The following is a 12,644-nucleotide window of genomic DNA, read 5'->3' as shown; positions in this document are numbered from 1 at the left end:
GAGTTAGAACAGAGCGCGCTGATAATGGTAGAGCCATGTCTGATACTGCGTCACAATTTGCAGAACATGAGGACGGAGAGCTTCATTCTGTGGGTGACGGGTCTGATCCGGGTAAACTGGATTCAGAGATTTCAAATTTTAAATTTAAGCTTGAGAACCTCCGCGTATTGCTAGGGGAGGTATTAGCGGCTCTGAATGATTGTAACACGGTTGCAATTCCAGAGAAAGTATGTAGGCTGGATAAATATTTTGCGGTACCAGTGTGTACTGATGTTTTTCCTATACCTAAAAGGCTTACAGAAATTGTTAACAAGGAGTGGGATAGACCCGGTGTGCCCTTTTCACCACCTCCTATATTTAGAAAAATGTTTCCAATAGACGCCACCACACGGGACTTATGGCAGACGGTCCCTAAGGTGGAGGGAGCAGTTTCTACTTTGGCTAAGCGCACCACTATCCCGGTGGAGGATAGCTGTGCTTTTTCAGATCCAATGGATAAAAAGTTAGAGGGTTACCTTAAGAAAATGTTTGTTCAACAAGGTTTTATATTACAACCCCTTGCATGCATTGCGCCTGTTACTGCTGCGGCGGCATTCTGGTTTGAGTCTCTGGAAGAGACCATTCGCACAGCTCCATTGGATGAAATTATGAACAAGCTTAAAACCCTTAAGCTAGCTAACTCATTTGTTTCTGATGCCGTTGTACACTTAACCAAACTTACGGCTAAGAACTCCGGATTCGCCATTCAAGCGCGCAGAGCGCTGTGGCTTGAATCCTGGTCAGCTGACGTGACTTCTAAATCCAAATTGCTTAATATTCCTTTCAAAGGGCAGACCTTATTCGGGCCCGGCTTGAAAGAAATTATTGCTGACATTACGAGAGGTAAGGGCCATGCTCTACCTCAGGACAGGGCCAAATCAAAGGCCAAACAGTCTAATTTTCGTGCCTTTCGTAACTTCAAGGCAGGAGCAGCATCAACTTCCTCCGCTCCAAAACAGGAAGGAGCTGTTGCTCGTTACAGGCAGGGCTGGAAAGTTAACCAGTCCTGGAACAGGGGCAAGCAGGCCAAGAAACCTGCTGCTGCCCCCAAGACAGCATGAAGAGAGGACCCCCTATTCGGAAACGGATCTAGTGGGGGGCAGACTTTCTCTCTTCGCCCAGGCTTGGGCAAGAGATGTCCAGGATCCCTGGGCGTTGGAGATCATATCTCAGGGATATCTCCTGGACTTCAAAACTTCTCCTCCACGGGGGAGATTTCATCTTTCAAGGTTATCAGCAAACCAAACAAAGAAAGAGGCGTTTCTACGCTGTGTACAAGACCTCTTACTAATGGGGGTAATCCACCCAGTTCCGCGGACGGAACACAGGCAGGGATTCTATTCAAATCTATTTGTGGTTCCCAAAAAAGAGGGAACCTTCAGACCAATCTTGGACTTAAAAATCCTAAACAAATTTCTAAGAGTTCCATCATTCAAAATGGAAACTATTCGAACCATCCTTCCCATGATCCAAGAGGGTCAGTACATGACCACAGTGGACTTAAAGGATGCCTACCTTCACATACCGATTCACAAGGACCATTACCGGTATCTGAGATTTGCCTTCCTAGACAGGCATTACCAGTTTGTAGCTCTTCCCTTCGGATTAGCTACGGCCCCAAGAATCTTTACAAAAGTTCTAGGATCACTTCTGGCGGTACTTAGACCGCGAGGCATAGCGGTGACTCCGTACCTAGACGACATTCTGATACAAGCGTCAAGTTTTCAAACTGCCAAGTCTCATACAGAGATAGTTCTGGCATTTCTGAGGTCGCATGGGTGGAAGGTGAACATGGAAAAGAGTTCTCTATTACCACTTACAAGAGTTCCCTTTCTAGGGACTCTTATAGATTCTGTAGAGATGAAAATTTACCTGACAGAGGCCAGGTTATTAAAACTTCTAAATGCTTGCCGTGTCCTTCACTCCATTCCACACCCGTCAGTAGCTCAGTGCATGGAAGTAATCGGCTTAATGGTAGCGGCAATGGACATAGTACCATTTGCGCGCCTGCATCTCAGACCGCTGCAATTGTGCATGCTAAGTCAGTGGAACGGGGATTACTCAGATTTGTCCCCCCTACTAAATCTGGATCAAAAGACCAGAGATTCTCTTCTATGGTGGCTCTCTCGGCCACATCTGTCCAAGGGGATGACCTTTCGCAGGCCAGATTGGACGATTGTAACAACAGACGCCAGCCTTCTAGGCTGGGGAGCAGTCTGGAATTCCCTGAAAGCTCAGGGATTATGGACTCAGGAGGAGAAACTCCTCCCAATAAATATTCTGGAGTTAAGAGCAATATTCAATGCTCTCCTAGCTTGGCCTCAGTTAGCAACTCTGAGGTTCATCAGATTTCAGTCGGACAACATCACGACTGTGGCTTACATCAACCATCAAGGGGGAACCAGAAGTTCCCTAGCGATGTTGGAAGTCTCAAAGATAATTCGCTGGGCAGAGTCTCACTCTTGCCACCTGTCAGCGATCTACATCCCAGGCGTGGAGAACTGGGAGGCGGATTTTCTAAGTCGCCAGACTTTTCATCCGGGAGAGTGGGAGCTCCATCCGGAGGTCTTTGCTCAACTGATTCGTCGTTGGGGCAAACCAGATCTGGATCTCATGGCGTCTCGTCAGAACGCCAAGCTTCCTTGTTACGGATCCAGGTCCAGGGACCCGGGAGCGGTGCTGATAGATGCTCTGACAGCCCCTTGGGTCTTCAACATGGCTTATGTGTTTCCACCATTCCCAATGCTTCCTCGTTTGATTGCCAAGATCAAACAGGAGAGAGCTTCAGTGATTCTGATAGCGCCTGCGTGGCCACGCAGGACCTGGTATGCAGACCTAGTGGACATGTCGTCCTGTCCACCGTGGTCTCTGCCTCTGAGACAGGACCTTCTAATTCAGGGTCCTTTCAAACATCCAAATCTAATTTCTCTGAGGCTGACTGCATGGAGATTGAACGCTTGATTCTATCAAAGCGTGGTTTCTCGGAGTCGGTTATTGATACCTTAATACAGGCTAGGAAGCCTGTTACCAGAAAAATTTACCATAAAATATGGCGTAAATATTTACGTTGGTGCGAATCCAAGAGTTACTCATGGAGTAAGGTTAGGATTCCTAGGATATTGTCCTTTCTACAAGATGGTTTAGAAAAGGGCTTATCTACTAGTTCGTTAAAGGGACAGATTTCTGCTCTGTCTATTCTTCTACACAAACGTCTGGCTGAAGTTCCAGACGTTCAGGCTTTCTGTCAGGCTTTGACTAGGATTAAGCCTGTGTTTAAGTCTGTTGCTCCGCCGTGGAGCTTAAACTTAGTTCTTAATGTTCTTCAAGGCGTTCCATTTGAACCCCTTCATTCCATTGATATCAAGTTGTTATCTTGGAAAGTTCTGTTTTTGATGGCTATTTCCTCGGCTCGAAGAGTCTCTGAGTTATCTGCCTTACATTGTGATTCTCCTTATCTGATTTTTCATTCAGACAAGGTAGTCCTGCGTACTAAACCTGGGTTCTTACCTAAGGTAGTTACTAACAGGAATATCAATCAAGAGATTGTTGTTCCATCTCTGTGTCCTAACCCTTCTTCAAAGAAGGAACGACTTTTGCATAATCTGGATGTAGTCCGTGCCCTGAAATTCTATTTGCAGGCAACTAAGGATTTTCGTCAAACTTCTTCCCTGTTTGTCGTTTACTCTGGACAGAGGAGAGGTCAAAAGGCTTCGGCTACCTCTCTCTCTTTTTGGCTTCGTAGCATAATACGCTTAGCCTATGAGACTGCTGGACAGCAGCCTCCTGAAAGGATTACAGCTCATTCTACTGTGGCTTCCACCTGGGCCTTTAAAAATGAGGCCTCTGTTGAACAGATTTGCAAGGCTGCGACTTGGTCTTCACTTCACACTTTTTCAAAATTTTACAAATTTGACACTTTTGCTTCCTCGGAGGCTATTTTTGGGAGAAAGGTACTTCAGGCAGTGGTTCCTTCTGTTTAATGTTCCTGCCTTGTCCCTTCCTTCATCCGTGTACTTTAGCTTTGGTATTGGTATTCCATAAGTAATTGATGACCCGTGGACTGACTACACTTAACAGGAGAAAACATAATTTATGCTTACCTGATAAATTCCTTTCTCCTGTAGTGTAGTCAGTCCACGGCCCGCCCTGTTTTTACGGCAGGTCTAAATTTTAATTAAACTCCAGTCACCACTGTACCCTATGGTTCCTCCTTTCTCGTCTGCCTTGGTCGAATGACTGAGTATGATAGGTGAGGGGAGGAGCTATATAGCAAGCTCTGCTGGGTAATTCTCTTGCAGTTTCCTGTTAGGAAGAGAAATATTCCATAAGTAATGGATGACCCGTGGACTGACTACACTACAGGAGAAAGGAATTTATCAGGTAAGCATAAATTATGTTTTTTGATTCTGGGCTGGAATCTGCTTCATATTAAAAAAGAGCACTAAGGGTTCCTTGGAGAACTTGTATAGCCATTTAAAAAACCAGTGAAGTCAAACTTAGTTTCATTATCCAGAGAAAGCATACAATTTAAACAGAAAAAAAATTTCCAATATACTTCTATTATCAAAACGTGCGCATTCTTTTCCAATGTTTTTGCTCTTAAAGTGACAGTGAACTATAAAAAAGAAACCAATGTATATTGCACGTTACAGTAAATACAATTCTCTGATTGCATAGTAATTACTAACAAAGTTACAGTTACTTGAAATGTAGCTGTTATCTCTATGCAGGAAAACATAACAATGTTTAGTTTGCTGTCCCTTTAACAATTGGTTTTCTATGACTGTCTGCACGTGCAAGTTAGCAGCCTTCTGTATTGTTTAAAGTTTAGCATATACACAATAAAGATAAGTTATTTCAAATTAGGTCTCCTGTAATAAATATGGATTACTATAAGACACAAATCTTTACCAAAAATGGCAAAATCAAATATTTTAACATAAATCTGTGAAGCTGCGCCCACAAACCCCACCCCCTCAAAATGTCCAGGAGTTAGCCAGTTAAAAGGTGGCGACCCTAATGATGCAATATTTTTGAATTAAGAATTGGCTGTGGACTGAAGAGGGCAAGGTGGTTGAAGAGATTCAAGTATTATTATAAAGCAATCAGTGATGCTTCTGTTATATTTTATAAATGCAGATGTAGAGATGCAGGTGATAAGCATTTAACCTAGTTACTTCCCTTATTAAGGGCAATACATCCTTCTTACAAGCTCTTACTTAAAGGGACATAAAACCCAAATTCTTTTTTTCATGGTTCAGAAAGCGCATGTGATTTTAAACAACTTTCTAGTTAACTTCTATCATCTAATTTGTTGTGTTCTCTTGATATCCTTTGTTGAAAAAGATACCTAGTTCTGTTGATTGGTGGCAGCACATATATGCCCCATGTTATTGGTTTCCAGCTAACTATCAGTAATGCATTTCTGCGTCTTCAACAAAGTATACCAAGAGAATGAAGCAAATTAGATAAGACGTAAATTGGAAAGTTGTTTAAAATTGTATGCTCTATCTGAATCATGAAATAAAAAATGTGGGTTTCATGTCCCTTGAATTAACACATGCAGGGGATAACTTCATAATGTCACTGTCTACCAAAACAGTGCCTACAAGGAGGAAGGGGTAAACGTATGAGCATTTGTAGAGTATGAGCACCTCGTGGAAGTTGGTTTCTACCCTACCGTATGAAAACGTAGAACACATGCAAGAGGCTTACTTTGCTTTATAGCCTTATTCAAGTGACAGGAGCTTGCAAGGGCCTAATTTTAAACCACGGCATGTTGTTACTATCAAAAGCTTGACTTGAAAGCTGTGCTGGTAATGCCAGTGTCATTGGTGAGGAAGGTTTTAGAGTTGAGTTGTGGGCGGCCCTATACATTTCCATGACTGATATCTGATTGAGGTAAGTCATCTCTTAGGACATTCAGTGGATATGCCTGTAATGTGATTTTAAACAGAAATACTTTGGGTAGATAATATTTTAGTCATAATAGATCCTCAAATGCTTCTATAGTCAAATCAACAAAACTATTTACCTACCTTATACAATACTACTACCCATCAGATAATTCTTCACTCTACTAGAACATTGGTTACCTCACAAATAAGCAGGTGTTAGACACCAACAAAACATTTAAGTCAAAGCAGTCATAGCTCAATTTAATTCAAGTTTTTGGATGCATGTGTGCAGTGTTTCATTAGTTGTTGCCCTATTGCTTTTTTATTACGCCATTTTCCAGCTTGGTTGTTAGCTAATTGGAGAGTGAGCCGATACCATGCTGTGGAAAGGAGACACCAAATATTTTATATGTTGTAGTTTTGCTTATCTAAGTTGTCAGAAGCTAAACATCCATCAATTAAGGCTAACTGTACTGTGGTTTAACTCAATGTGGTTTACTGGTAAGTAAACGTATAATTTTCTCTGGCACCTGTTCCTAAACCTTAATTTAATGTAAAGCCTTGGCACCTGTTTAAAAATCTTGTTTATGCAGAATGATTTTAACATGATGTTTTGTCTAAAGATCGTGGCTTTGTGGCTGTGACAGAAAGTGAAAAAATCTTTCAGAAGAGACTTAAAGAAATCCTTAAGCAAAATGATTTCTCTGTGTAAGTATGAACTCCATTGAGATGGAAATAACGCATACAAGTAAAGGACATGTTTGCCAAACGTTGTCAGTTTTAGACCAGCTATAAGTAGCAACCAGTATGTGTAAATGCATTCCCCCCCATCACTTTAACATTAGCAGAATTATTAACATTGATGTATTTAAAGGGACACTGAACCCAAAAAAATAATTTTGTGATTCAGAAAGCGGACAGATAGCTCAGCATGCTAAGGCACTGTGGCTGAGCGCTGTAGCAACCCAAGGGTTGCAGGTTCTATCCCCGGCAAGGTCCACTCAGCCTTTCATCCTTCCGAGGTCGATAAAATGAGCAGCGCCTTGAGACCCTTACGGGTGATTAGCCGCGCTTTACAAGTACCCAATACATACATACATACATAGAGCATGCAATTTTAAGCAACTTTTTAATTTACTCCTATTATCAATGTTTCTTCGTTCTCTTGCTATTTCTATATAAAAAAGAAGGCATCTAAGCAAGGACAACCTAGGTTGTTCACCAAAAATGGGCCGGCATATAAAGTTGCATTCTTGGATTTCAAATAAAGATACCAAGAGAATAAAGAACATTTGATAATAGGAGTAAATTAGAAAGTTGCTTAAAATGTCATGCTCTATCTGAATCACAAAAGAAAAAATGTGGGTTCAGTGTCCCTTTAACTTTTTAAAGCATGTACAAACTTCCTGCCAGTCTTAACCCGAAATATTAAGCGCTGGCCAACCAATATTCCTTTAAAATATAATTCTAACATATATGAAGTACATTCTTCTTAAACCTGATTTTATCATTTGGTTGTGCGTTTGCTCTGAATACTTCATCATTCATGTTTCTTCAAACAGGACACTATCAAATTCAATTGACTGCAGTAATGTATTTGATGAAGATTTGCCTGCAGAATTGACACTGCATTCTCAATTTGAATCACCAGAAGCAATTCCTAGGACATCAGCAAATATGGTTGAAGTGCACACAGATCAGAAGCAAAGTAAGATAGTATTTTTGTTGTGATTTTTCAAGGGACATTGTGATACCTATTTTGCAATTTATTGCAAATGTATTTTCCTATATTATTTATACAAATGCTGTTGGACAGCTTTGCCCAGAAGCCAGATCTGGATCTGCCAGTGGATTCTTCACAAGAGTTATAGGAACTTCATTTAATGATATGTTCAAGCACAGTTTGCCTTACATTTATCATATTCACAAGTAGATTACAATTATACACTTGATAAAACAGTATTTAAATAAAGTCTAGACACCTTTGTCATATGGAGGTACTGGCTATATCCTTCAGTCTGACCTGTATGTTGCTTCCTATTTACCAGGAGCTTCTTCCAGAGCATAAGGAACATGGGACATTTGGTGTCCAGTTCTGACACACCAATTGAGATGCTGTTTTTATTTTGATTTTTTTTGTATACAAGTGGCCAATATAGATCAATAAAATTTATATCTGTTAAAGAGACACTAAACCCATTTATTTTTATTATCATGATTCAGATAGAACATGTAATTTTAAGCAACTTGTTAATTTACTCCTGTTATTTTTCTTCGTCCTCTTGCTATCTTTTTTTTAAAAAAAGCAGGAATGTAAAGCTTAGGAGCTGGCCCTACATTTAGCCACCAATAAGCAAGAGTAACCCAGGTTCTGAACAAAAATTGGGCCGGCTCCTAAGCTTTACATTCCTGCTTTTGAAATAAAGATAGCAAGAGAACATAGAACATTTGATAATAGGAGTAAATTAGAAAGTTGCTTAAAATTGCATGCTCTATCTGAATCATGAAAGAAAAACTTTGGGTTTAGTGTCCCTTTAGCTGGCTATGTGGCAGGGGAATTGCTGCTTCAATAATGCTTTGTGGAACTAGTATTAGTTTAATGCAGTACATTTAGGATTAGGAGGGCAATACGTTACAATGTCCTTTTAGCATTTAAATTGGTGTTACAAACCATCTAGGAAACATTTTGGCTTCTATGACATTGCTGCCATGGTAATTTTGCTGCAGTGTTTTGTATGGTTGCTAAATAAAGCTATTTGAGGTTCTAAGTATACTTCAGATTTTCTTAGTTAATACACAGTTTTTTTGCTCCACATGTATGGACTTGTATGGTAATGCAGTACTCTCCAGGAGATGCTTAGAACCAGATCAGCCTGAGAGTGTAATTACCTTCCTTGTCTTTATAATACATGAGATTTTGTATTGTATTTGAGACCTGTAGAGTTTGATTTTCTTCTTTCTTCTGTTATGTGTGATCAGTCCACGGGTCATCATTACTTCTGGGATATAACTCCTCCCCAACAGGAAATGCAAGAGGATTCACCCAGCAGAGCTGCATATAGCTCCTCCCCTCTACGTCAGTCCCAGTCATTCTCTTGCACCCAACGACTAGATAGGATGTGTGAGAGGACTATGGTGATTATACTTAGTTTTTATGACTTCAATCAAAAGTTTGTTATTTTAAAATAGCACCGGAGCGTGTTATTACTTCTCTGGCAGAGTTTGAGGAAGAATCTGACAGAGATTTTTTACTATGATTTTAACCGGAGTCGTTAAGATCATATTGCTGTTCTCGACCATCTGAGGGAGGTAAAGGCTTCAGATCAGGGGACAGCGGGCAGATGAATCTGCATTGAGGTATGTGGCAGTTTTTATTTTCTGAATGGAATTGATGAGAAAAGCCTGCCATACCGTTAAAATGACATGTATGTATACACTTCAGTATTCTGGGGATGGTATTTCACCGGAACTACTGTGTTAAGGTCACTAATCCTTTTAATAACTATTCTCATGTTAAACGTTTTTGCTGGAATGTAGAATCGTTTACATTGCTGAGGTACTGTGTGAATAAATGTTTGGGCATTATTTTCCACTTGGCAGTTTTTTGCTTTAATTGTGACAGTTTCGTTTCTCTTCACTGCTGTGTGGGAGAGGGAGGGGCCGTTTTTGGCGCTCTTTGCTACGCATCAAAAAATTCCAGTCAGCTACTTTTATATGTCCTGCATGATCCGGTTCATCTCTGACAGATCTCAGGGGTCTTCAAACTTCTTTGAAGGGAGGTAAATTCTCTCAGCAGAGCTGTGAGAATTCTTATAGTGACTGTGTATAAAAAACGTTGTTTTGTTTTCTTATGTACAAATTTAATTAGTGTTGTTTTTTACTAATGGGAACAAACCTTTGCTAAAAGTTGTGTTGTTTTAAAATTTGATGCAATAACTGTTTTTCAGTTCATTATTTCAACTGTCATTTAATCGTTAGTACCTCTTTGAGGCACAGTACGTTTTTTGCTAAAAAAGATTATAACCAAGTTGTAAGTTTTTTGCTAGTGTGTTAAACATGTCTGACTCAGAGGAAGATATCTGTGTCATTTGTTCCAATGCCAAGGTGGAGCCCAATAGAAATTTATGTACTAACTGTATTGATGCTACTTTAAATAAAAGTCAATCTGTACAATGTGAACAAATTTCACCAAACAGCGAGGGGAGAGTTATGCCGACTAACTCGCCTCACGCGACAGTACCTGCATCTCCCGCCCGGGAGGTGCGTGATATTTTGGCGCCTAGTACATCTGGGCGGCCATTACAGATAACATTACAAGATATGGCTACTGTTATGACTGAAGTTTTGTCTAAATTACCTGAACTAAGAGGCAAGCGTGATCACTCTGGGGTGAGAACAGAGTGCGCTGACAATGCTAGGGCCATGTCTGATACTGCGTCACAGCTCGCAGAGCATGAGGACGGAGAGCTTCATTCTGTGGGTGACGGTTCTGATCCAAACAGATTGGACTCAGATATTTCAAATTTTAAATTTAAATTGGAGAACCTCCGTGTACTACTAGGGGAGGTCTTAGCAGCTCTCAACGATTGTAACACTGTTGCAATACCAGAGAAACTGTGTAGGTTGGATAAATACTTTGCGGTACCGGCGAGTACTGACGTTTTTCCTATACCTAAGAGACTAACTGAAATTGTTACTAAGGAGTGGGATAGACCCGGTGTGCCGTTCTCACCCCCTCCAATATTTAGAAGGATGTTTCCAATAGACGCCACCACTCGGGACTTATGGCAAACGGTCCCCAAGGTGGAGGGAGCAGTTTCTACTTTAGCTAAGCGTACCACTATCCCGGTGGAGGATAGCTGTGCTTTCTCAGATCCAATGGATAAAAAATTAGAGGGTTACCTTAAGAAAATGTTTGTTCAACAAGGTTTTATATTACAACCCCTTGCATGTATCGCGCCGATTACGGCTGCGGCAGCATTTTGGATTGAGTCGCTTGAAGAGAACCTTAGTTCCTCTACGCTAGACGACATTACGGACAGGCTTAGAGTCCTTAAACTAGCTAATTCTTTCATTTCGGAGGCCGTAGTACATTTAACCAAACTTACGGCTAAGAACTCAGGATTCGCCATACAGGCACGCAGGGCACTGTGGCTAAAATCCTGGTCAGCTGATGTTACTTCTAAGTCCAAATTACTTAATATACCTTTCAAGGGGCAGTCCTTATTCGGGCCCGGTTTGAAAGAAATTATCGCTGACATTACGGGAGGTAAGGGCCACGCCCTACCTCAAGACAAGGCCAAAGCTAAGGCTAGACAGTCTAATTTTCGTCCCTTTCGGAATTTCAAAACAGGAGCAGCATCAACCTCCACTGCACCAAAACAGGAAGGAGCTGTTGCTCGTTACAGGCAAGGCTGGAAGCCTAACCAGTCCTGGAACAAAAGCAAGCAGGCCAGGAAACCTGCTGCTGCCCCAAAGACAGCATGAACCGAGAGCCCCCGATCCGGGACCGGATCTAGTAGGGGGCAGACTCTCTCTCTTCGCCCAGGCCTGGGCGAGAGATGTTCAGGATCCCTGGGCACTAGAGATCATATCTCAGGGATACCTTCTAGACTTCAAATTATCTCCCCCAAGAGGGAGATTTCATCTGTCAAGGTTGTCAACAAACCAGATAAAGAAAGAAGCGTTTCTACGCTGCGTACAAGATCTGTTAACAATGGGAGTGATCCATCCGGTTCCGTGGTCGGAACAAGGACAGGGGTTCTACTCAAACCTGTTTGTGGTTCCCAAAAAAGAGGGAACTTTCAGGCCAATCTTAGATTTAAAGACTCTAAACAAATTCCTAAGAGTTCCATCGTTCAAAATGGAAACTATTCGGACAATTTTACCCATGATCCAAGAGGGTCAGTACATGACCACAGTGGATTTAAAGGATGCTTACCTTCACATACCGATCCACAAAGATCATCACCGGTATCTAAGGTTTGCCTTCTTAGACAGGCACTACCAGTTTGTAGCTCTTCCATTCGGATTGGCTACGGCTCCAAGAATCTTCACAAAGGTTCTGGGTGCCCTTCTAGCGGTACTAAGACCGCGAGGGATTTCGGTAGCTCCGTACCTAGACGACATTCTAATACAAGCTTCAAGCTTTCAAACTGCCAAGTCTCATACAGAGTTAGTTCTGGCATTTCTAAGGTCGCATGGATGGAAAGTGAACGAAAAGAAGAGTTCTCTCTTTCCTCTCACAAGAGTTCCATTCTTGGGGACTCTTATAGATTCTGTAGAAATGAAGATTTACCTGACAGAAGACAGGTTAACAAAACTTCAAAATGCATGCCGTGTCCTTCATTCCATTCAACACCCGTCAGTAGCTCAATGCATGGAGGTGATCGGCTTAATGGTAGCGGCAATGGACATAGTACCTTTTGCACGCCTACACCTCAGACCGCTGCAACTATGCATGCTAAGTCAGTGGAATGGGGATTACTCAGATTTGTCCCCTACTCTGAATCTGAATCAAGAGACCAGAAATTCTCTTCTATGGTGGCTTCATCGGCCACACCTGTCCAGGGGAATGCCATTCAGCAGGCCAGACTGGACAATTGTAACAACAGACGCCAGCCTACTAGGTTGGGGCGCTGTCTGGAATTCTCTGAAGGCTCAGGGACTATGGAATCAGGAGGAGAGTCTCCTTCCAATAAACATTCT

The 12,644-nt window shown here is 41.6% G+C and overlaps 1 protein-coding gene across 1 annotated transcript in view; it reads left to right on the top strand.

The window, feature by feature from the left end:
- Nucleotides 1-12,644, top strand: part of REV3L (REV3 like, DNA directed polymerase zeta catalytic subunit) — a 471,052-nt gene that overhangs the window by 260,625 nt on the left and 197,783 nt on the right. Inside the window, exons 8-9 of the mRNA XM_053710865.1 lie at nt 6,560-6,644; nt 7,499-7,644. Coding sequence (XP_053566840.1) covers nt 6,560-6,644; nt 7,499-7,644 — 231 coding nt within the window. The remainder of the gene's footprint in view (nt 1-6,559; nt 6,645-7,498; nt 7,645-12,644) is intronic.

Source organism: Bombina bombina, chromosome 4 (assembly GCF_027579735.1).
Source record: "Bombina bombina isolate aBomBom1 chromosome 4, aBomBom1.pri, whole genome shotgun sequence".
Taxonomy (NCBI): Eukaryota; Metazoa; Chordata; class Amphibia; order Anura; family Bombinatoridae; genus Bombina; species Bombina bombina.
This window is presented reverse-complemented; position numbering and strand designations above follow the sequence as displayed.